The 23249-nt window shown below is 41.7% G+C and overlaps 1 protein-coding gene across 1 annotated transcript in view; it reads right to left on the bottom strand.

Annotated features, from left to right (window-relative positions):
- Window positions 1-5247: 5247 nt before the first annotated feature.
- LOC114427863 (protein phosphatase 1 regulatory subunit 37) overlaps window positions 5248-23249 on the bottom strand; it is a 65152-nt gene continuing 47150 nt past the window's right edge. The window contains exon 11 of the mRNA XM_028396072.1: window positions 5248-5400. Coding sequence (XP_028251873.1) covers window positions 5248-5400 — 153 coding nt within the window. The remainder of the gene's footprint in view (window positions 5401-23249) is intronic.

The following is a 23249-nucleotide window of genomic DNA, read 5'->3' as shown; positions in this document are numbered from 1 at the left end:
TTGTAGCAGCCTTTATTCAACCTTTCAGAGGTTGGAACATGTGCTACCTCGACCTTTGGCCTCATGTATATAAGAGTGTATATAGTCTGGGTAAAGTAGATCTAGAATACTAGATGTCTGGTACTGTTAGTTATCAATTAGGTGACTTGTTGTCATGACGATAGATCACACGGTAACCTTTAACATGTGCCTCTGGTCGATGGGCGCCATCCCCCGTCTCCATCAGCCGCAGTAAGCCGAGTGTGTGGCAGCATCTGGACTGAATCCACTCTCACTGATGCTGGTCACTGTTCTCTAACACCCCCTTAATCCACAGAGGAATCCCACACAGACAATGAAGCAGACACATGCATGCTCACACAGACAAACATCGACAACCTGGCTGTCAGACACACACACACATGTAAACCGCGCTTTACTGCTAACTCCCTGATAGACAAAGACTTTTGTTAGAGACAGGGAGGGTGACACACACATACACACATGGGTTAAGTTGTCAGGGGAACCCTGCCTGCCACACAAATATACAAACACTGACCAACACACACACACACACACACACCTCCTCAAAAAAACCCTGCCACCAGCTTCGTTGTGAGCATTCGGGAGAGGAAAAATGTGTTTTGTTGCTTAGGAACAGTTTGCCTTGCGTCTCAGCAGGGGGTCTCCTTCTGAATATCATTATGTCCCCTCAATTGGGGAGGACGACACATTTTTCTTTTCTGCCAATATTTATCTTCGGCTCCGCTGGCTCTCTGGAGGCCCACAAAAAAAAGGAAGAAAAAAAAGTTTTCATTGATTAAAGGCAGTGAAAAGCAGACTCTCCCGGCAGATTCCTCACCTTTTTGTTTAGGAAAAAATGTAGCAAAACAATGCTGCGGCAGGTGTCAGGGTTTAGACCTGCAGCATTTTGCAGGGCGGTCATTAGGGTAAGCTGAATGTATGGTTGTTGGAGACTATTCCTGAAAATATACTGCACATGTACAATGATCAGGGCTGGATTAACCAACTCTAAAGGCTCAGGGCAGCTTCCACCAACAATACCACTTCTCTGAGGATTAGATGAAAGTATGTGTCAAATGTTTATTTGCTAAACCATTTGTGGGCTCAGGTGCCACCAGCTGGACGGATCACATCTTGCAGTCAGCTACTACCTCACATTCAAGGGCTCATCAAAGGAGGTCCACTAAAACATAGTGGCAACGTTAAGGGAAGGGTGAGGACAGACAGACGGACAGGCTCTCAAAGGCACCCCCCATTCCGGAAGACTCATCACTTGTACTGCATATGAACAGAAGACCACAAGATCCATGATTTTGACAGACTAAATAATTACCCACTGGTACGATCCCACAGAGCTGGCACATTATAAGCAACTGCAAATGATCAAGGGATCAGCATGTTGCCTTCTGAAACTCTTTGGACCTTGATGAGAAGTCGATCTGGCACAATGTCAAGAGACAGTCTTGCAATTTTTGAGGATGGATCCTAAGAGATTCCAGATATTTTTGACTAACACTTCCAAATCCAAACAGTGGAAAACACACATGGCCATGCAGGGCAAGTGCTTGAATTTAAGAAAAACGGGGCAGGCTATTAGAGGGGCCACTTAACTTTTGACAGCTGCAGGAGGAAATCAAGAAGATCAAGAAGTGGACAAGATACTCTCTACTCTCTCTACGCACTAGGACAATGCCCCCGCTCAGTGATCTCCTGAGAGCTGTTTCTGTGGCATCAAATCATTACATGCTGCTAAGTTAACTCAAAGGAACCAGTGGGTTCTAACTAATGAGACAAGTTTGGTTCCTAGTTAAACATAAACAGACCTGTTACAGTGCACCAGAACAGTCAGCTGATGATATCGATGGTCTACCATATTTGTTTTTCCTCATGCCTCTCTGTAATTGTCACTACCAACTGCAGGTGTGTGGTCCAGGTTCGGAGGATTATGATGTTAACATTGTCTCCCACAAGATCTAAAGATCCTCTGTTGCATAGCAAGGGTTATTCTTGATGGTGATTTTAAGGTCAAGATCACAGCATCCCTGTACCCTGTGGAGATACCCGGGGTATTGTTGTCACCTTGACAAAGTAAAGAGTGAAGGCTGGGGTTAACGTTAAATTGACGTTTTAAGTTTCAGGTTATGATGAGTCAAGTTTGTGTTGAAGTACTGAGCTGTGAGTTTTCAGAGGTCCTCGCTAGTGCCCAAAAACTAATGTGTGTGTGTGTATGCAGTGGCAGGAGGACCATAGGAAAAGCAGAGAGCACCCAGAGGACGCTGCGAGGGGCGGATTGGCCCCTGCCGGGCCTGGGCCTCAGGACGGATGGATGGAGGGATTGTGTTGACAAGGGGGAAAGACAAAGAGGAGGAGGAGGAGGAGAGGCAGCCACACGTTCAGCAGGGAGGCTGAGAGCACCGGCCAGAAACTCATCAAACCGGTGGAAACACCTCCAACATCCCGGCAACAGCAGGACGCACACATGTGTGTGTCTGTGTGTGAGGTGGATGCTTGTGTTTTAGGGAGCCAGCAGTGTTTGTGTGTATGTGTGTGTAGACTTGGAAAAGTCTGGGATGTTTCTGGGTGATGGATGGGAGCATTGAAGGAGGCTTCGTTCAACCATTGTTCATTAGTAAAGTACACAACTGTCCTGCCTAATTGCTCAGCCATAATGTCAGACAGCGATGACTGATTACAAGCAGCACTGACCCATTCTTTACATCAACTCAGGAAAACTTCACCTCCTCATCTCCCAGAGGGACGAAGAAGGAGGTACACTGCATGCATATCAGTAGTATGTAACAGAAGTATGTCTTTTGACTGTACAAGCTGTAAAAACCTTTTTTCTTTTTTTTTGTTTGGACTCTATCACACTGTTCAAACTCCATTTTAGGTCCAATTTGTGATTGGGTCACTTATATGTTAGTGGACTAAGATAAAAGGATACATATATAATAACAATCGATTTAGTATATTAGTAGCCTGAAATGTGTTTTAATCAAAACTTGTCATGAATACAAAAAGAGCTGACATGGAAACATCCTGCTCAGTGATCACCATGTAGTACCATGTGACAGAGCACAGTTCTTACTTAGTCTGGAACCCACCAGTGTGTGGAGTTATTTTCCTAGTTCTGCATTGTGCTCTCTTTGTGTTTTATTTTGGTACTCACCTCTCCTCTGGTTTCACGTGCCTTGACTTCCTCTGCCCGCCTCTCACCTGATGTGTCGCAGCCGTGTCTCGTTGTCCTCCCTCCTCTCTGTGTGAAGAGTGTATCTTCCTCTCACTTTACTTTGCCAGATCTTACTTGTCTTTGTAGGAAATATTCTAGCTTTTATTTAGAAATACTTTATATAATATTCCAATTTGTTTCTTGAGGACTTTTTTCTGCTGGTTTAGTGTTGACCTTGCCTGGTCTTGCAGTGCCGTAGACCTTCACTCATGTGTCCTGGGTTTGAGTCCTCCTAACGTCACAAGCCGTTTTGTTTTCACTCACTACTGGTTCAGGATGAGTGTTTAGGTAAACATCATGGTTTGTCTCTAAACACAGACATTTTACAAGGAAAACCTTTTCTTTTTTTCACAGTTGCCATTTTCGAGTGGCCTGCCCTCATAACAGTGAGTGAAACTCAGTAATGTGATTTCTTATTTTTTCTATTTCTCTCTTTTTGACACAATAAAAGCAACATTTGAGTAAAAACATGATAAAAACACACTTTACACAAACTCACAGTATATTTTTACCTTTTATATTCAATGTCTTCAGCCATCGTCTTCATACACAGACTCTGTATATTATAGCTGTCAAAAGAAGTACTTTGTAATAGTTTGTGCTCAAGTTCAGGTGCAGTTTCCTTTATTCTGTGTGTGTGTATGTGTGTGCACATGCTGATTTTCATGCCTTGCCCTCACTCCTTCCTAACTATGATAAACTAGGTCTGGTCCTATCATGGACGCTGCCCTACTCCCACTGCCCAGGCATCTGCCTCCTCTTCCTCTGCCATCAGGACTGGATCGCGTTCAGATCGCCCAGGCTTCAGGGAAGTGTTGGTGGGAGGGGGAAACACCAGTGAGTGTGGGTTTGGGCTCAAAACCAGTCCTGGGGCCACTTTGGCTAGAGGAATGGGAGGTTTGGGAGGGCGCCATGCTCACATGGGTTGTGATAGAGGTCGAGGAGAGATGGCGGATGAAGACTAGGAGTTGAAACGTCAGACGAAATTGCTGGTGGAAGGGTTGAGACGCTCATCAGTCACACGGGAAAATCACCTCCCACTCTGGTTTGGAGTGTTGTCCGAGAGGGGGTGTATGAAGATGTGCGTACAGGTGTGTGAATCTCAGATCCCACAGAGGGAAGCGCAGATCTCCCCTGCTAAATCCACTCGTCTGAACTCATCTGTCACTCATTGGATCTTGTGATGTGTTGCTGGATACAAGGTGGTGCAGAGTGCACTCAGGCTGTCACATTGAGGACAGCAGATCAGAGCATGTGGGCCTTACTTAACCCTTCACACCCTGGGATATTTTTTAAACCCTAATAATGAAAGTCCAAATCAGATCTGCAGCGGTAAGGCCTAAAGTCAGATCACACTTCCGGTGTGTGTGGGCCTGTGACTTGCAGACACCCCGGCCTGTTTGTTTCGCCTTGTGCTGCAGCCGAACGTCTGCCTCTGCTGATTAATGCAGATGGATCTTGGCTGACTTCATGGCTGCTCCCCCTGTCAGAGTAATGACACTACATCCCTACACACACACACACACACTGAGGAGTGTCCCGCAATGCATCACTGTGAACATTAAGTGATGATGGAACACAAGCAAACTGGGATTTGAGGCACACATGGAGCTCTGGTGTGAGCGTTGCAGGAAGGGGAAGTGGTGGTGGTGGTGGGGGAGTTTGGAAGGGTGGGGTGCGGGGGTGCAGTTCGCTTCATTTCTAGGTGATTCACGTTTGAAGTGGGCTTGCAAAATTGCTTTATGGAAAGTGGCGAGCGGCTCGGCGGGAACATTAGGCTGGGAGCAGCAGGGAGGCCGGCGTTTCATTAGGGAGCTCTACTCTGCTTTTATTACCCGGATTTGGAGTTTTATGGTTATCATTATTTGCGATGGAATTATTATTCGCATATATCTGCTAGTCAGCTGTTTAGATTGGGGACACTGGGACAAGGCATCTGTGACTGAATCCATGCGAGGTGATTTGTACAAGGTTAGCCATTTTTCCCTCTGCGTGCTGTGCGTGTGTGTGTGAGCTCAGACTGTTGTCACGCTGTAAGCTCGTCTGTCAGCCTCTGCGGTTGACGTTTCAGAGGTTTCTGTGGTGGGACTGAAGCGGCTGGCGTTAGCGAGGCAGTGCTGGGTGATCTCTGATTGAAGCCTCGTCTGGGTCTCCATCAGAAACTCATCCTGTAGATCACACACACAAGAACACAAACATAAAGGCCTTTGACAAGGTTCAAGCATCAGCACAATCCATGCTTTCAACAATGGGCCAATTTTACCCCCAGCTTCAGTTTGGGGATTTTATTTGTTTGTTTTTACACTTTTGGTCATTAGTCAAAAATTCCACTCCTAGACAGAACCTGTTGTATAGGTCCTGTAACATCTTATTTTAAAAAGCAAGTTAATAAAAAGCAATACAGCTAATCCAATATAGACTAAGGCCCCGTTCACACTGGAGAAAGTCAATGCAGCTAGAGTAGGATTGAATCCGGATAGCCTTTAAGCTGGATACATTCAGACCTATTTTCAAATCTGACTATCACACACGCATGTCTGCACTCAATCCAGCTTAACCCGGCTTCTATGTTGTCCTCCAAACCACTAGGTGGCACCTCGTAATATACTGAGTAGGACTGCATGTACTTTTTTTGTGTCCTACGTCGCTCATTCTTTTGTTTTTTTAATCCTGATATGCCCAGATTCACGTTGTTCAGACTCAGAAAAAAATCTGTATATATATATATATATATATATATATATATATATATATATATATATGGCCTGAATATATGGCCTGAATCCTGCTCTAGCCTGACATTTCCCCAGTGTGAACAGGGTACAACAGGGCAAACAAATGATGCCTATGTATGCGAAGGAATCCTCTGGATAGCATAAATATGTCCAGTCAAATTTGCTGAACTCTATCATGCAAGTCAAAAGTTAAAGTCAATATATTAATTATCCAGTTCTTCAATTTGAAACCCATCTGAATCCCTAGTTTTTTTATTTATTTATTTTTTTTACAGACAAATCTGATGAGAATTTTCTGATAACGATCTTAATACATAGAAGAAAGGGTGTGAGATGAAAGGACAGAGCAGCAGTCCTGGCTGGATGCTGGTCGTCAGAATCACTTATGCACTTTCCCGCCTCATAAATTATCGCTGTGACGATGGGTGTGATGCTGTCAGGAAAGCCCAGCGTCCCAAAACATAACAGCAGCAGCAGCATGCATAAACATAGAAGCGGATCATGACACCGAGGCTGGATATATTTAAGTGCTGGTTGAGCAGAAAGGGAAAAGCCTGAGTGAACCTAAAGGGTGTTAAACAAGTGTTAACATCACCTGTCAGTCAAAAAAAAAAAACAAATGGCAGCACTGTCCGTAAAGCCTGACAGTAATGTGAGGAAATCTTTAAATTTCCATATATTTAATATAGCAACCTTATCATTGATCACAGTATTTTATTCCCCAAACTTGACATTGTTAGGATTAAAGCTAGGCTGCTTTAAAGCCTGGATTGTCCATGTTAGTGATGATTTCTTCCTTGTAATCCAAGGTTAGTAATGGAGTTTCACAGGGTTCTGTGCTTGGTGTAATTCTATTCATTCTATACATGCTTCCTAGGGATGGGAATCTCAGCTCTTTTAAGAGAGCAGGTTCTTTTGGATCGACTTACTAAAAAGAGACGGCTCTTTCAGCTCCTATGTTGCACCTTCAATTTTGTGTTGCCTAAATTCATTTATTATCAAAAATAATGTACAATTATTTGTGAAAGGAATTAGTAGTGCACTACAAAAACACCTTTTAAAGTACAAAACAATACACAAGTCAATTTGACAAAAGATCCCATGTCTGAGTGTACGTAACCAATAAAAATGTAACCATTTATCAGCCATTAATCACACATGGATGTACAGCTCTAATGTGCCTGTGCAGGTTAATTACCCTGCTTGATGTGAGATGTTTAATATTGCAAACTGCACACTTGCCTTTGCATTAACAATTATTGAACCTGAGCTGAAATGAGACCTTTTTTCTGTGCTTCCTGCAGTCACTCATTTTCACACCTGTCCACAGTGTTGTCTCTGTAGCGGCTCTCTTTCTCGTTCATTTACGTATCCCTCCTTTCAGTTTCTTTCTGTGTATGTGAGTGTGTGTTGTTTCTGCACCCCCGTGCCTCCCCCTCCTGCTCAATTTGGACACACAGACACAACCACATGCAGCTGACCAATCACATTCAGGTTGAAGATTAAAAGCAGAGGGAAAAAAACGGCTCTGGCTCCCAGGTAGGAGTCTGTTTACTGAAACCTACAGTAGCAACAGCACCAAATAGTTAAAAGAATAACACGGGATATCTCTAAATGGGTTAATTTTATGCAGGCCGAGCACATCAAATCTGCTTCTACTTATTTTCCGGGTGTAACTGACTGACGGGTATCATGTTCCACCCTCGCCACTTACTGACTACTTGGGCTAAATTCATTAAGCCCACAGGCCAATCAGTTCTGACCAGAGCAGTGGGTTGGTGCCGTAAATGATTGACAGGTGTTGTTTCACGCCCCTGTGATTTGCTTAACATTTGGGCTGAGTTCATCAGAACACCAGACTTTAATGACATGGTCATCTTTGCTAATAATCAGATACGGTAGGTCCTCAGCTTATAAACTGTTTAAAGGACATAAGCCATCCTGTCTGGCCTCTACACTGTGCGATAAGACCATTGCATGACACAGTATGCGACGTGAATCTGATAAACTTTGGTATGACGTCAAGTTAGATGCGTGCAGATTGTACGATGACCATTTACTAAATTGCAGGTGATCGCAATGTACGTCAACATGTGAGGAGCAGGAGGATGTGGCTGCGGAGTGACAGGTCATAGCAGCTGTCACACTGCGAGAGCGTCATCCTACATTTCTGACACTGCTAGAATTTTATCTCAGCTTGTCTTTGGTCGCAAGACACTGACAGCGGCCATCGTTGAACCTGTGTCACAGTGCTACGTAAGACCACAATTTTAGAGCCACGACCAAAGATATCGCCACGATTCTCCTACGATGCTCGTCTTTCGTCTGGGACAGCCCAACATCACACAGTGATGATATGCTGGATAAGCCACATGATTTCTGCAGGGAACAGGCTATTACTCTGTGGTGCCTGATGTCAGGAGGTGGAGATAGGCTTGCAAGACGGTAGCAGTTTGTGTCGGGAAGTTAAGTTGCTTTCCTAGAGAGGTAGATGTGTGAGTTCAGGATGGTTCTATTTGCTAGACCAGCTGGCCTTGTTCTGAGCAGCTCTGTGCTGATTTTGCAGTTTTTGCATTAACTTTCCAGTTTTCCAGTGGAGTGGTGGATTGACTCTATTGTAATGTTTCTTTGTATAATGACATCAGTACCTCAGAGCTAGTAAACATGAACAATAGTGCCACCTTTATACAGAAAATAACTTGACTACAAAAAACAAAGGTTTCCTGCTGAAAACAAGAACACCTAATCCCTTATTTCTGCTATTTGTCAGTATCAAAGTTACAAATTTTAATTACAAAATCATATCTCAACTTTCTAGCCTGCAGCCTGACTCCTGTGCTTCTCTTTTCTCTTCCCTCCCTCCATACCCCCCCCCCTCCAGTGGCGGCGGTCTGCAGCAGAGCAGTTAATAAAGAGATTGATTATCGGCCTGTCAGGAAGTGACAGTTGGACAGGGCTGCTCTGCGTGAATGACAGAGGGCACGCTCACCGCGCAGCAGTCCGCCTGACACACACACACGCACACAGACACACACAGAGATGCCTTTGCCAACACAGAGGGTAGGTGAGGTGGTGGAGGAGGGGTAGGATGTGGGGGGGCTGGATGGATGAGAGGCGGGCATGTGGAGAACAGAAATGCAACCTTCTGCTGATAGACGAAGCCTATGAGTGTGTGTGTGTGTGTGTGTTTCTACATGTTAGTGGTAAAAGAGGTGGGGGGGTCAGAGTTCATAGCCACTGCCTTCTGGTGAGAGAGAAACAGGGATGCCAATGACGCCAGACCCCGGAGCCAAACGGGTCAGAGGAGGCTCAGGAACACACTTTCACCCTTACACACGGCCATGCGGCTGAGCATCTGTGAGCATACTACACAAAGACACACACACGGCGCCAGGATACAGCTGGGTTGGTACACTCACATGGTACCAGCACACACACACACCAGTAAATACCAGTGGGTGACCACAGCACCTCTAACACACACTAAGCTGAATGGAATGTTGGATTTGTGTGTGTCCACATAAAACACTACAAACACACCAAGGAGTGCTCCAAGCAGGCCTTTCAAGTGTTCAAAGTGATACTTTGCTGCTGAATAGATGGACATAGCACTATGTTTTTCTGTAAAATGTTTGTCATCTGAAACTGGCTGCTGCAGTCAGGGACACCACCAACTGTCCCTGCCCAGTACCAGGAAGTCCTGCACTGCTCCCCAAACAGGGGTAAATGTGAAGTAGTGTGAAGCACTTGAGTAGGTAGAAAAGCGCTATAAGTACAGAAACAATGGTACATTTACCATTTACGTGACTCTATGAAATGTTCATTTCAATGGTAAAGAGAAATAATAAGTTATGTGTCAAAACTGCAGTTCCACTTATGGCCTCTAGTGGCTGGCTCTTTAACATTTTCCCAAAAACTGTTTTAGTCTTTATATAACTCTTTCTTTAATTATGTTAAGTTAATTTTTTATAATTAGGCTGGTGTTGATTCAGTGCTGCTTCCATGATACAATATACAGTATATAGAATATCCAGTCAATATATGGTCAATAGTTTTGTAAACAAAAAAAAAGAATGCTCAGATTTTCTGATATTAAAGTTTTTATTATTATATAAATTTTTATTCTCATTCTCAATATTGACAGCTGAGTGAGCGAAGGAGCTAGGATACTTGAGCACAGAAGACACAGGTGGTCTGAGTTCAGTGAAGATGAACCGTGGAACCTTGAAAACCTGTGTGTAGATGAACCCATATGTTGATTTGCTTGCTTGCTTGCTTGTTGTCATTACAAAGACAATTGAGTCACTCTAACAGTGTCGCACTTCCCATGATGCCACAGGAGTGAGTCTGACACAGGTTAGTCCTCATTTTGAAGACAAAAGAAAGACATTTTGGACATTTTGGAGCACAGTGTTAAATGTCACTGTGTCCCTTATCTGTTTCCACAGTCACAAGGGGATTATTTTTTGCTGTGCCCCAGCACAAAGCCACCACACAGTCAACATATAGCGAGCGGCTGTTGTAGCGCTGAGGAGCATATGTTGTGTAATGAGACCGACAAGGTGAACACAAAGGAACAAGCTGCCCTCCTCCCCAGAGGAAGCAGCGGCAGGGTGCTTCAGCTGAAGGAAAACACGTCTGACCTGAGCAGAGGCTCGCGGGGGACAGAGGGATGTATGCTCAGAGAAAGTTTTCAGATCTGATATCAGATGTTTTTAATCACAGTTTTAGGATATGACTGTTGGGTTTTCTATTTTGAAAATGTATATCTGTTGCCTTTCATCTTATTTTGGTTGATTCGATTTGATTTGATGTGTTTTATTTTGAAATATCCGTCCTTTTGTGTTAGTACTGTGTGTTAGTATTTTTCTGTTTACTTTTCTTGTGGTTGTTCTTGATTGGCTGTCACGGCCTCATTGTTTTCACCTGTGTCTCATTAACCTTACCAGGTGTATTCAGTCCATGTGCTGCTGGTTTCAGTTTAGCCATTGACAGTAAAAACTATGGACAGAGCTTCCGTGACGTCACCCGTTTGTTTCTGAAGAGCCGTTTTGAGTCTCAGTGGGAGGTTCCGGGACGTGATGACCGCCGCCATGTTGGCAGCGTCACGTCAACTAAAACTCCGAATATGGACAAAGAGGGGAAGCACGAGCGGGGATTAGGGGGGCAGGCGATCGTGGGAGCAGGAAACTCACGTTGTGATACGTAAACTGTCTGTCACTCAAGCGGCAACGCCCATAATTAGGCGTAATTTTAAGTCCGAATACAATTGAAACGAGTGAGTTGTAAAAAAATTCACCCCCCGTACAACTGACACTAGAAGAGAACCTATCATCTGAGACCAGAGTGGTTTTTTGTACCAGGCTGTAAACATGTTCTTTTCTACTGTGAAATCGGCCATTTTAACATGGGAGTCTATGGGAAATTACTCGCTTTTGGAGCCAACCCCCAGCTGTTGCAGCGTGAATTACAAGTTTTGACACTTCCGCATGGGCTTCCACTTTGAGCCCCGAAGGTTGCCGCTTGAGTTTAGCCCATTTTTGCTTCTCTTATTCTTTTGTTTTGCCTTTTTTAAGTTTTCTATCTGTTTATTAATATTTATTAGTTCCCTGGTCTGTGAATTTAGGTCATCATCATAACAATGTGTAAAGTATTTACTCTTACCACACATCAGCATGTATAAGCATGCCCCCATAAATGTACCACAATGGCAGTTTATTTGATTTACCACAAATGTAGTATTACTTTTAGAGGAATGTTTGATTAACAGCTACAATAACCAGCTGTCTTTCACAATCATATCATATCATGAAAATATAAATATAAACATTTCAAAACGTAGCAAGGTGTCCTATGCTGTACGTTAACAAGGCTGTAGTTGAAAGTTTGTCGGCCATCAAGGGGCCCCTGGCTGACCTGGGGCCCCAAGCAGTTGCTGTCTGACTTCTTTTTGACGTTGCTCTGAGAGCGTTAGACTTGCCCATAAATATAATATTTTGCTATCTGATCACTTCTTGAATATTGTCATGTGTACATTTCCTTTGTTTGGCCTTCATGTCTTTCTTTTTCCAACTACATTGAGAGAAGGTGCCAGACTTTCAGCAAAGCAAATCTAATTTACTGACAAACACACTCGCTTACACACACACACACACACACACACACACACACGCACACCTTCCCCCAGTTCACTACTTTGTTTTTCACTTGATCGGAAAGTGGAACAATCAATACCTCTAGATTGACTAAGCGGACCGCTGAGCCTGGAATCATTTTTTTTTTTTGATGAGGAGAGTGTTTCACACCCACAAAGAAGGAATGAGAGTGAGGGGGAGGAAGAGGAGGAGGAGGAGGAGGAGACGCAGATGGACAAGTGCTTTTACGGCTGAGTCTTCCTCTGGCTCGGTGCCACAGCCACAGACTCTCTTTGTTTGCCCGGCTACTAAACTAATAGAGATAAAGGCAGGTTCCTGCTGGCCCTGAATTAGAAAGTCATTAAGGAATATAAACACACACACACACACACTTGCGTGTGCATAAGTGTACAAATGCAGAGGCACTCGAGCTATGTGTGTGTGACAATTTCATTCTCACAAACACACAGCAAGTCTTTTACATAAAACATCAGTTTAGGTGGATGAGGACATACTGTATGTGTTGCAATAGGTGACAATAAGAAAGGGTACTTCCTTTGGTATTTATGGATCATTAGCAAAGAAAGGGTTAATTATATATTGTCAATATCAATATTTTGTGTCAGATGACACATTTATAAAGGGCTATTTCCATCTAATCCACATTCAGTGGCCTAGTGAATGTTTGTGGGTACACAATAACATCTGTGGGCTCGAGTCAGGTGACTGGTGTGTGTGTGTCTTCATGATGATGATATGACCAAGTGACTCATTGATACGGTGTTACTTTTTGGATGACAATGGACAAGGGGCACGGGTGTATATGCTTTTGACATTGGTGGGGACCTGATTCCAATGGAATTTAACCCTTCCGGCACCCAATGACAATCTGTGTGTTTAGGAGGGGATCAAATTATTCATGGGGACAAGTCTCCTCCGTCCATGCTAAAACTATGCCCCCGCAAGGTTCACCGTGGTCAACAAGCAGAGATCACATGGTGGGATTTGCTTTGCTTCCACCAAATGTTACCGCCCATCCACACCAGGAAAAGAGGTTAATATTTCAGTGGGGCTATAGCACTGGTTCAAACCTCCTGGTCCTTCTGTCTGAAGTAGCAGATTCATTCACTAAGGTTATTTGGGGCTCTAAACTGAGATTGAAGGTAGTTTTTTGTGTCTCTATGTTGGGCAAGACACCTAAACCTAAGTTGCTCCCAATGGTTGCACCATTGGTGAATGAGAGTGTGCTTGTGTGTGCAAAAGTTTAAATGTGAAGTGGTGTGTGAGCTATATAAATAAAGACCATTTATCATATAGGCTTTTAAACCTAACCTCAAGCAAAATGACAACCAGCCCATCATCACAAGGGTTATAATCAAGTTTTTCCTAAACCAGTTTTGTCCCATACCTAAACCAGTTTTTTAATGTCTAACTTTGAGCAGGTGATTTCAAGGCCAAAACATTTTGGAAACGAAAACATCTTCGTCTCCGTGTGGGCGGGGCCTGAAGAACATCAGATCAAACTTGCACAACACAAACCATCCAGCACTTCCATCCAACTTCCAAACATACCCTTTCATAGGTGTACCAGTCTTGTGATCAAAGATCATAGGTCTAAAGAAAAGCTTTGGCAACCATCAATCCTTCTACTTTCTTCTGTGGCACAAGACCAGATCTGTGGTTCTTGCTATCTGGAAGGAAGGGTTGACCAAGGATGGGTTTAAGAAATGATCACTTTCTGGCCACTGGACTGATATACTCAGTTCTCGCCTTAAAGGTCGGGTAGGAGATTTCATTCTGATGCACTTTTTGTTAAATTAGTGTAACTTCTCTTTACAATCCGATAGCAACCGATTAGTTCGGCAGTTTCGCTTTAAAACGAAGAATATGAATCATCTGTGGAAGCTATAAAACATAAAAACATCAGCCAATCCTACGAGGTGCACCTGCACAGAGTATTGGTTGGTTGTCACTCTCTTCCTGCTCTGCACGCAGCAGAGAGGTACGTGCATGATGGCCGAAGTCACAGACTGGTTGGGAGGCGTGGCTTCGGGGTGAGCTCCGAGCGTGTGTTTACTTTAGAAATCTGGCTGACTCTCACTGAGTTTTCAAAATCTCCTACCCTACCTTTAAGACATGTTAGATAGGATAAAGGGTGGCTATAACCCAGAGGTAGACTTTCACATAGTCTGAGGATCAGTGACTAATGCATAGTTTCATTTATGGTTCTGTTTCTTTGATACTTTGACATTACACATGTATGTATGTATACACCTTAGATGTATTCCTAATGTTTCACAAGATTAAGATTAACCAGATTTTACAAGGCAAAGTTTTCCTATCTGCTGCTGCCATTTTTGGCTTTCGAGTGCCCCCTCCAAAAACACATAATAACACGCAGTATTAAGCTACGACCACAAGCGGGCAACAGATATGGAGGTCATTTCCAAAGCCTGGAAATATATGACGCTGTTGACAGACTAACTCATGCTACATAAAGTCCACTAAACTGTATAACGTAGCACCACCCAAAATAATAAATATTATTAAGTAAACAATCACAATGTCTCGGCTGCCAGTAAATATACCACAACATATAGATAGATTCCAGAGGAAAACAAAAGAGGAGAAGGAAGCAAAAAGCTGAGGACTGAGCAAGACAGACAACAGGGTGGCAGCAGAAGACAAGTGCCTCATGTTTGATCACTAATAATGAGGCAGTGCAGAGAGGAGGAAGAGTGCACTGCTTGTGAATTTGATACCTTTGTTTTTTTAGCATTTCAATCTCAGCTTGTGCCTTTAAAGTGACACACAAATGAGATTTTAACAAAACACACCAGTGTGGTCAATATTTTCACAACAGCACATCCCCTCCCTCTCTCTCTGCCTCATCATTAGTTAAGATGGCTGCACAGTGGCTGCCGGGAGCGAGCGTTTTAAAGCTCTCAGAGGTGGCAGGCAGCTTAAACTCGCTCATTTGTTAGCGTTCAAGAAGACAACCTTACAAATGGAGTCAACGTACAGCTATTATCAGCAGACAGTAAAGAGACCAGGCTCAGGATGGACTCCACACACACACACAGTGTGAAGGGGTCAACAGGGTCAGCTGATACACAAGATGGTCAAACGTTCAGATTGATTTTAACATTTACACACACACACATGCAGAGCATAACAATACCTGACTAAACCAGAGCATTAAAATGTGTTCGCAGCACAGACGAAAAAAAGAAAAAAAACAGAAGAAAAGACCATATGGAAGCCCCAGCAGAGAGACATTCTTATTTGGATCTGTGAAAATTCATTACGGATTCTCACAATGAGCGTGTGTGAGAATTCAGCGTTTGTTCCCGTCTGCAGCTAAACAAAGGCACATGTGCTCGTTTTCAGAGCGGGATGCAGCGCGGCCTTATTTCAAAGGCACAACTTGAAAGACGACAGACAGCTATTTACAATATTTATACATTTAGGATGCTGATACTATGCATATTTTTTCTGCCTGCCTTTCAGCGTGTGTGTGTGAGAGAGAGTGAGGGAGGGAGGGAGGAGGTGGGGAAGGGACTTGCTGAAAAAAAAGGTTACTTTGGAAATTCTCTGATAATTGGTGCCTTAAAAGGAGCTCATTTTTAACTATGTCACCACGACTGCTCGATGACAATTAATCTGTTTGCGGCTGCTTCCTTGGCATCTGTGCCAATTACTTTATATGCTAATATATGTAAATGGCATCTCAGATGCCAGTTTCAAGTATTATGCGAGTGGCGTATTGTGTTTTTTTTTCTTTCTTTTATTCTTTCTTTTTTTTTTAAATCATATTGTTAAGGCCGATCAACAATGCATGTGCTTTAAATTTGGAGGTGTGTTAAGTTATGAATTTCCTCTCCGAATCACAAACTGCTGCAGCCAGCATATTAACACACTTACACTCATTGATGTATTGAAAAAAACAGGATTTATATATATATATATATATATATTTCTACTGAAATTTGACTTCTGTCACTACTAGTATTTGCATAAAAGACTTACAGTATCATTAAAAAGAACACATTTTTTAAGCAAAACTTTACAAACTTATTTATAAATATAATCAAATTTGCTTGCCAGTTTTGGAAATTCCAAATAATCATAAACATAAATAATAAAATTATATCTATACGTAGTGATGAAAATGTATTGAATTTCTAATGACGAAATGGTACTAATAATTTCCCATAAATAAAACACACAGATAGCCTCAAGTCAACTTTATCTAATCTATATATATATATATATATATATATATATATATATATATATATATATTGGATTTATGCTTCAGTGGGAACTCTACATGTAATATGATTGTTGATAATTATACACTGTTGTCTCTTAATGGTATCTGTGTGTACGTGTATCTAGCATGTTTTGGTCCACCACAGTCAGACGTATATTTTATCCTTATTGGATTATATAACTGTTGGATCATTGGTTGTTAAATATTACATAGAATATGTAAAATAAAAGTAAATAAATACCAAAAATACTATAAAATAATTAACTGTCTATTGGTCCGAAAGAGTGAACCTGTGACCTTTAAATTAATTTTTAAAATATGAATCCTTATGCTGTTTTTTAGGAAGGAGTGTGTGTGTATTGATGTCTGTATGTTAATGGGTATGAGTCTGGGATGGGAAGTAGGGATGTAACCGAATTTGAATACATTATTTGGATCTGAACAGCTAATACTCTGTCACTATTTCGTCACATGGAAACACCCAGAAAGCATACACAGGGTGGATATTTAACCATATATATATAAAAGATGGAAGATTTGATGTGTGTGATTGATGCGTGTTACCTAGCTGTATAAGCAGCAGATTTTAGATTGTGACCTGGTAAAGTGTTGAGTCCTCCACTCCTCTCAGCCTGTATTAAGTCAATCGTCAAACTTCCACAGCGGTGCAGGCTGAAGCCTCGCTCTGTTATTTAGTGGAGAAATAATGCTGAGTAAATGTTAATGAATGCACTTTGAGCCCTTTTCTGCGTCTATAAATGGCAGTAATTACCACACGGAGCTTTTCCATTGTTCCGTCTCTTCTGTCCCCCCTGCTCTGTCTGCAGCCTTCTATCATTCTGACTGAAGATGTCACTGTTGTATACCAAATAGCCGCTTTCTCCCTCTCTCTCTCTCTTGCTCCCTCTCTGTCTGCGAGTGTGTGTGTGTGCGTGAGATGAGAGAATATGTTTTCATGTTCATCAAGTGAGAAACAAATCTATGTTGTTGTGTTGACGGTGTTTGACTGTGAGGTTTGGACAATGCAGGGGGTACGAAAGACAAAAAAACAAAAAAAAGATATATCTATTATTATTATATATTGTTGAGCTTATTGAAGTGCGATGAATGAATACTTTTACTTTCTTATTTATCCCTTATTATTTACACCCTCTATGAAAAATAATGAGTATTATTATACTAGTGCAGAGTATTCATTACCAGCACTATGAAAACTGTGGTGTTTAAATGGTGTTAAAGGGGCAGGAGGTGGGGCCACGCTCGCCATGTGTTGTGTTGTTGTCCGGCTTCACTGTGTGCGTTCGGTAATTACAACATCAATGTTATGATTTGATGATTGCACTAAGGAGAATGAATACTAGAAAAACACAATGGAAGAGGAAACACAGAAATCGCCCAGCATGCATAAACACAGAGGGTGTGAACTTCATATCATATCACAGATTCATAAACTTTTTAATACATAACAGGTTTTTTTTTAGTTTTTGTGAAAATGTATGTATTACAGCAGGTAAATATTCAAATGACAGTCAGTGTCCCCCGCAGTGACAACAGCTGCTGTATGAAAACACTGTTTCCTGTAGTTTCTGTCTACTCTTGAATGACTGCTAAATATGACATTTCCACGCTATTATTATGATATGGAGGAATGTAAAACAGAAGGGGCGTAATGTTTGATGTAATTAAATAAAAATCTTTTAAGTGGGAAGAAATGTATTTTGTAATGATGAATGCTCACACAAAAATATTTAAAAATGACATAATCTTAATATAGAATTCACAGGAATTTATAAAATATTCCTGTGTAGTAGTAAGTACAGTAGAGGATCAGGGGCATTGTACAAAAAAAGGGCATAGAAAAAGGCAGGAATTCTGAGATTAAAGTCAAAATTACTTTTGTAAAAGTGAAATTCTAAGCAAAATGTCATAACTCACCCCTTTTTCCTATAATTCTTTTGCAGAATTCTGACATAGAACTCAGATTTGTTACTTTTTACAAGCAAAATTTTAAGCAAAAGGTCATAATTCACCTCTTTTTTTCCAGAATTCTGCCTTTTGTCCCATATACCTGCGGATTTTCCTCAGAATTCCAATTTATTCCTCAGATTAAAAAGTAAAAAAAAAAAAAAAAGAGAAAAAAAACAATACAGAATTCTGAGAAACATTTCAAAATTCAGAAAAAAACTTCTAAATTCTGAGTCAAAATTCAGATTTTTTTTTTTTTTTTTTTTTTTACATAGCTTCAACCGTGCCCTGTATGCAAGCACCAGCTGCTAAAATAACTGAGTTATGCAGAATTTCCTCTCATCTGCTGCAGTTAGTTTGATCAAACCTCCCCTCTATATATTTTTTCTATATATATTATATATAACTGGTTCATTTTTAACTCACAAGCAGACAGACAATGACTCCAACAGCATCCAGCACTCTCTACCCCTTTACACTGCCCCACCTACTGGTACACCCACCTGCCTCCACCCCCTCTGCTCCCTCCATCCTACCCTGCATTTATCAGGCTGTGTGACTTTCTAATCCCTCTCTTTAGCAGCGGTGTGTGAAAGCTAACACTCCTCCGTGTGATTATGGAGGGGCCCTGGGCTGCTGATTATCTGAAGAGACCACCGCAGAGACCTCCGGCCATGCTCTCTCCCAAGCCAGCACTGTTTCAACACTGTTTAATTGATCTTCACACTTTTACAACTCCTCACCACCCCAAAGCAGCGCAGGTAAAACTGTCTGCAAGAGATTACAAAGTATCATTTATTTGGATGTTGTTGACAGTGTCACAGTTTCTACCCATAGTGCTGCCTTCATCAACACTGCTCGTCACATACCCTTAGATTATGTCTGATGGTGTGATACAAGAAAGTACACAATCTGTAATTGGTCAGATATGCAGAGGTGAGGAAGTATATAATCAATTACTCAGTTTTTGCTAGTTTCTAAGATAATCTCACTTTTTTTATGGACATAGGAATATATCATTTGAGGGGAAAGTGACCCCTTCCATCTTCTACCCTTCGTTGTCCTGTTATACAGGATCGGGGCATTAATGGTGCGGGGGAAACACCCAGGATAGGTTTCCAGTCTTGTCTATCCTAGGGCTAACATAAAGACAAACATCCAGTTACACTCACACTGAACGGCCAACTTAGAGTCCCAAATTAACCTAACATGCAGGTCTGTGTGAGGTAGGTGGAGAACCTGGAGAAAACCCACACAGGTCCAGGGAGAACATGCAAACTCCGCACAGAGAGGCCCCAGCCAGATTCAAACCAAGGAAACTTCCAGCTGTGAGGCAAAAGTGCTAAACACTGCAGCCTGTGCTTCTCATCCATCTACATTGTTCTAGTGTGAGTGTAAATCTCAGGACAAACAGGACTTGGTTACTCAAAAACATCCACAGGCTGGGTTGTGTGGCATTTCATGTAAGAACTACTTTGTATTAGCATATCTATTAGCCATATTCATTCACTTCAAAACATTTTTCCGTGAAATGGGTTTGGAATCCTTCCCCAGCACAACCAGTTCTACATGGTGCAAACCATGTGGTACCAACTGTTCTTCTGTGTTGACTCGTTCAGAAATTTTAGCTGAGTTACTAATAACACCTTGGAATTTTAGTCCACAGTGTCAGTTAGAGGTTAACCTGTCTCAATTAACTCAAAAGTGAAGGGGAGTGGGGTATAATGACTGTCTAAGTTCACAAGGCGGTGGCAAACACCCCGAATGCCTGTCCACATTAAGTCCACTGATCCAACATCGATCACCTTGCCACCAGGCATAAGGCATAAGCGAACTATGCGGCGGCTTAGGGCCCCCGGTCGCTTATTGGGCCCCAAAGAGCGCCTGTAACCTGGGTAAAAAAATCAGTAATGTCTCTCCTCCACTGTATTTCTCATGAAAAATCGCTCTCGCCATATTAGGTACTCTCGCGAGTATAGTATTGTATGTCATGTGGCTGCGCTGGGCCAATTATAATGTAGTCACGTGACCGCGTCGAGCCAACTGACAAGCAATATTAGTCAAACCTCAAACCACCACCGGTAGGTACGTATGGAAAAGTTTGCTGCAGGTAAAATCAAAAGATTTTGGTTCGCTTAATATTGGGTGACAGCGCTTTTTAATAAATGTACTAAATGTTGACTTGTAGGAGCCTTCACCACGATCGTACTATTGAGAGAAAGGAGCTTTGTGTTCAACCACGGAGCGGAATCGTGAGTGTTTGTTTGTTCGAAGCTAACGTTAGCATTAGTTTGTTTTGCATTGACTTGTTAGCCGCGAGCTATTGTAATGCTACCGCTAGCCTAGCCGTACCTATTGATTTGAATGGGCCGGTTAGCATTGGCTTTTAAGCTTTGTTTCTCAAATAATGCAAACTTAAATGAAGTGTCCATAACTCCAATAATGTCCTGTTACTCTTTGAATGTTTACATACAACTTAACCAAAACTTTGAATTTGTTGTTGTCCTATATTAGCACTGTGCACTAGAGTATTGTTTTAATGCCTTTTGTAAAATAATATAGTTCAATATTACAGAATGTACATATTACATCAATATACATTGATGCATGCTAACAGTTTTGTTAATGTTTAATGATTCATATTGTATGTGATCTATTTTGACATTATATATCATATTTATTGATATTGAATTGGAAAATGTATTTAATGCAGCTAGTAATAATTACAGTTATTTGTGTGCACACTAACTGAAACTAACCTGGCCCTGTGTCTCATCCAGGCCAGGTTTTGATGGCGAGCTACTGATAAGGCCTAGAGGCTGAACTCAATTAATTCATCTCAACTTAAGATGGGAAAAGGCTTTTCCACCTCAACCTGAGGAGTCCCCTTTCCAAGCTAGGCTGGTAGGAGGCTCCTTCAGCCTACAAACTTTTGCCCCCCTGCATTACTTCTGCCACGTCCCTCTCCACACAGACAATTTCCACTCTCCTTTCGTGCCGCTGTGTGGCATATGGACATTGGGAGAGTTTGGGAAGTTGAATGAATAACTTTTAATGCACAATCACATCGATTACAACCATGTAATGTTGAAAGTGATAACTACTTGAAATGGCCATTCGGATTCTTTGTTTCATGTGAAGGATTGCTCTGAATTGCTGGAGAATCAGAGCAATTTAGAGTTTTGTATGCCTCTGTGTGTCAGCCTGTCACCATGGTAACAGCAGAGGAGGCCTCAAAAAGCACTCCAACTTTGAGAGCCTGGCGTGCGGAAATGATTCGGAGTTAGAAAATTCTGAATAGAAGTTTGATAGAGCAGCATCTAATGAGCGTTTTAAGACTAAAATGGAGTCTGTAGCGTGAAATTTGTAGGAGATACATTTGGCAGATGACCCTCGTTGAAGGGGTCTCATAGACTTCAATGTTAAAAATGAAGCAGAAATTGCTTAATATTTGAAAAATTATAATTTTTTTGAAAAAAAAATGAAGTTGACCCAGAATGTCCTCTGTGAGATGATAGTTGAATGGCTGAAATGTCAATGTATGCTGAACATATGCTGCGCCAAAAAACGTACAGAAAGAAAGAGGGTGAAGAACAATAGTTTGATTGCTTGCAGCAATCTAACTAACTAGCATATTTGCTACACACCAAAAGTCCATGATAAAATATATTTTTCTATTTTTAAAAAAATAACATTGATTAATACAAATGAGATGACACATTCACATATTACACACACTGCAGCCTATGGATGATGAAGCATCTGATGCTGAGGTGGCAGTATGAAACTTTGCTTAGGGCCCCATAAAGGCTTGGGCAGGCCCTGTGCCTTACCCTTTAAAAAAGTGCACTGCTTTATGTGTTGTGTAGGCCTACAACAGGAGCCTTGAGAGGTGGAGTTAACATGATGAATACAAGAGACAAAGAATTAAAAGTTAAAAAAATACAAAAGGACACTAAAACTACATAAAAGTAATAGTTAAAGAGAATGTTGTCATAGCCATCTATGGTCAGTTATTATTGGCTGTCAGATTTTGGGTGTATGCGTCCTGGCTAATCCATTTTGGTTGAATTTCTCTTAATAATTGTGTGTGTAATGTTGTGTTACAGTGTCACAGTTTGGTTGGTGGTCTACAAAGTTGGTCAAGATGGTAACCAAAGAACCCAGCTGTGATCCTCATGTCCTGTAAGACAAAACTGTCACAATGTCACAATGGAATTCATCCATTCCACTGACTGTATTGTCAAACTATAACAAACTATATATTTGCCAAAAACATTGTTTGGGCTACCATGGTTACAAACAAACAGTACATCTAAAGTTTGTTTCAATAGATGACAATGAAAGGGACTTCTATTTGAAGTCTACCCTACCCTGCCTTTTATAAACTGGCACGGAATTGATCCCTTTAGCTTATTTTTTTAAATGGGTATGTAAAAAAAGCGGCCCAAACTTTTCCTAAGAAGGAGTTAGTATACAAGTATGTTCTGCTGTGACTTAGTTAGTGCCTGGGGAGGTGACAAGTGAGGAATCTGCACAGCAGCGGTTCATCAGCACACAGCAATTATCTGATGAAGTCATTAGTAAATATATGCAAACACGTTCTTAGCTTATGTGAGCACACCTATTTACTAATAAGAACCCTTATATTACAAATGTATTCAGTATGTGTAGCAGCCTATGTGAAGGAATCACTGCCTTCTGTTTGTGTGTGGATGGAATATAGGTCACCTGCACCTTAGCCGTGTTAGGAAGAATCTTAATCAGTGTTAGTAATCAACATGCCACCTGTCTGATGTTCTCACTGATTGCTTAAAAAAACCTTAGAATAGGAATGTGTAGAATTTTAAGTTATGGAAAATTAAAGGTGGGTCGATCGACTAAGTCGCCTTCACTTCCAGAGACAT

The sequence above is a fragment of the Parambassis ranga genome, chromosome 22 (assembly GCF_900634625.1).
Source record: "Parambassis ranga chromosome 22, fParRan2.1, whole genome shotgun sequence".
NCBI classification, from domain to species: domain Eukaryota; kingdom Metazoa; phylum Chordata; class Actinopteri; family Ambassidae; genus Parambassis; species Parambassis ranga.
Note: the sequence above shows the minus strand (reverse complement) of the source record. Positions and strands in the feature narration are given on the sequence as shown.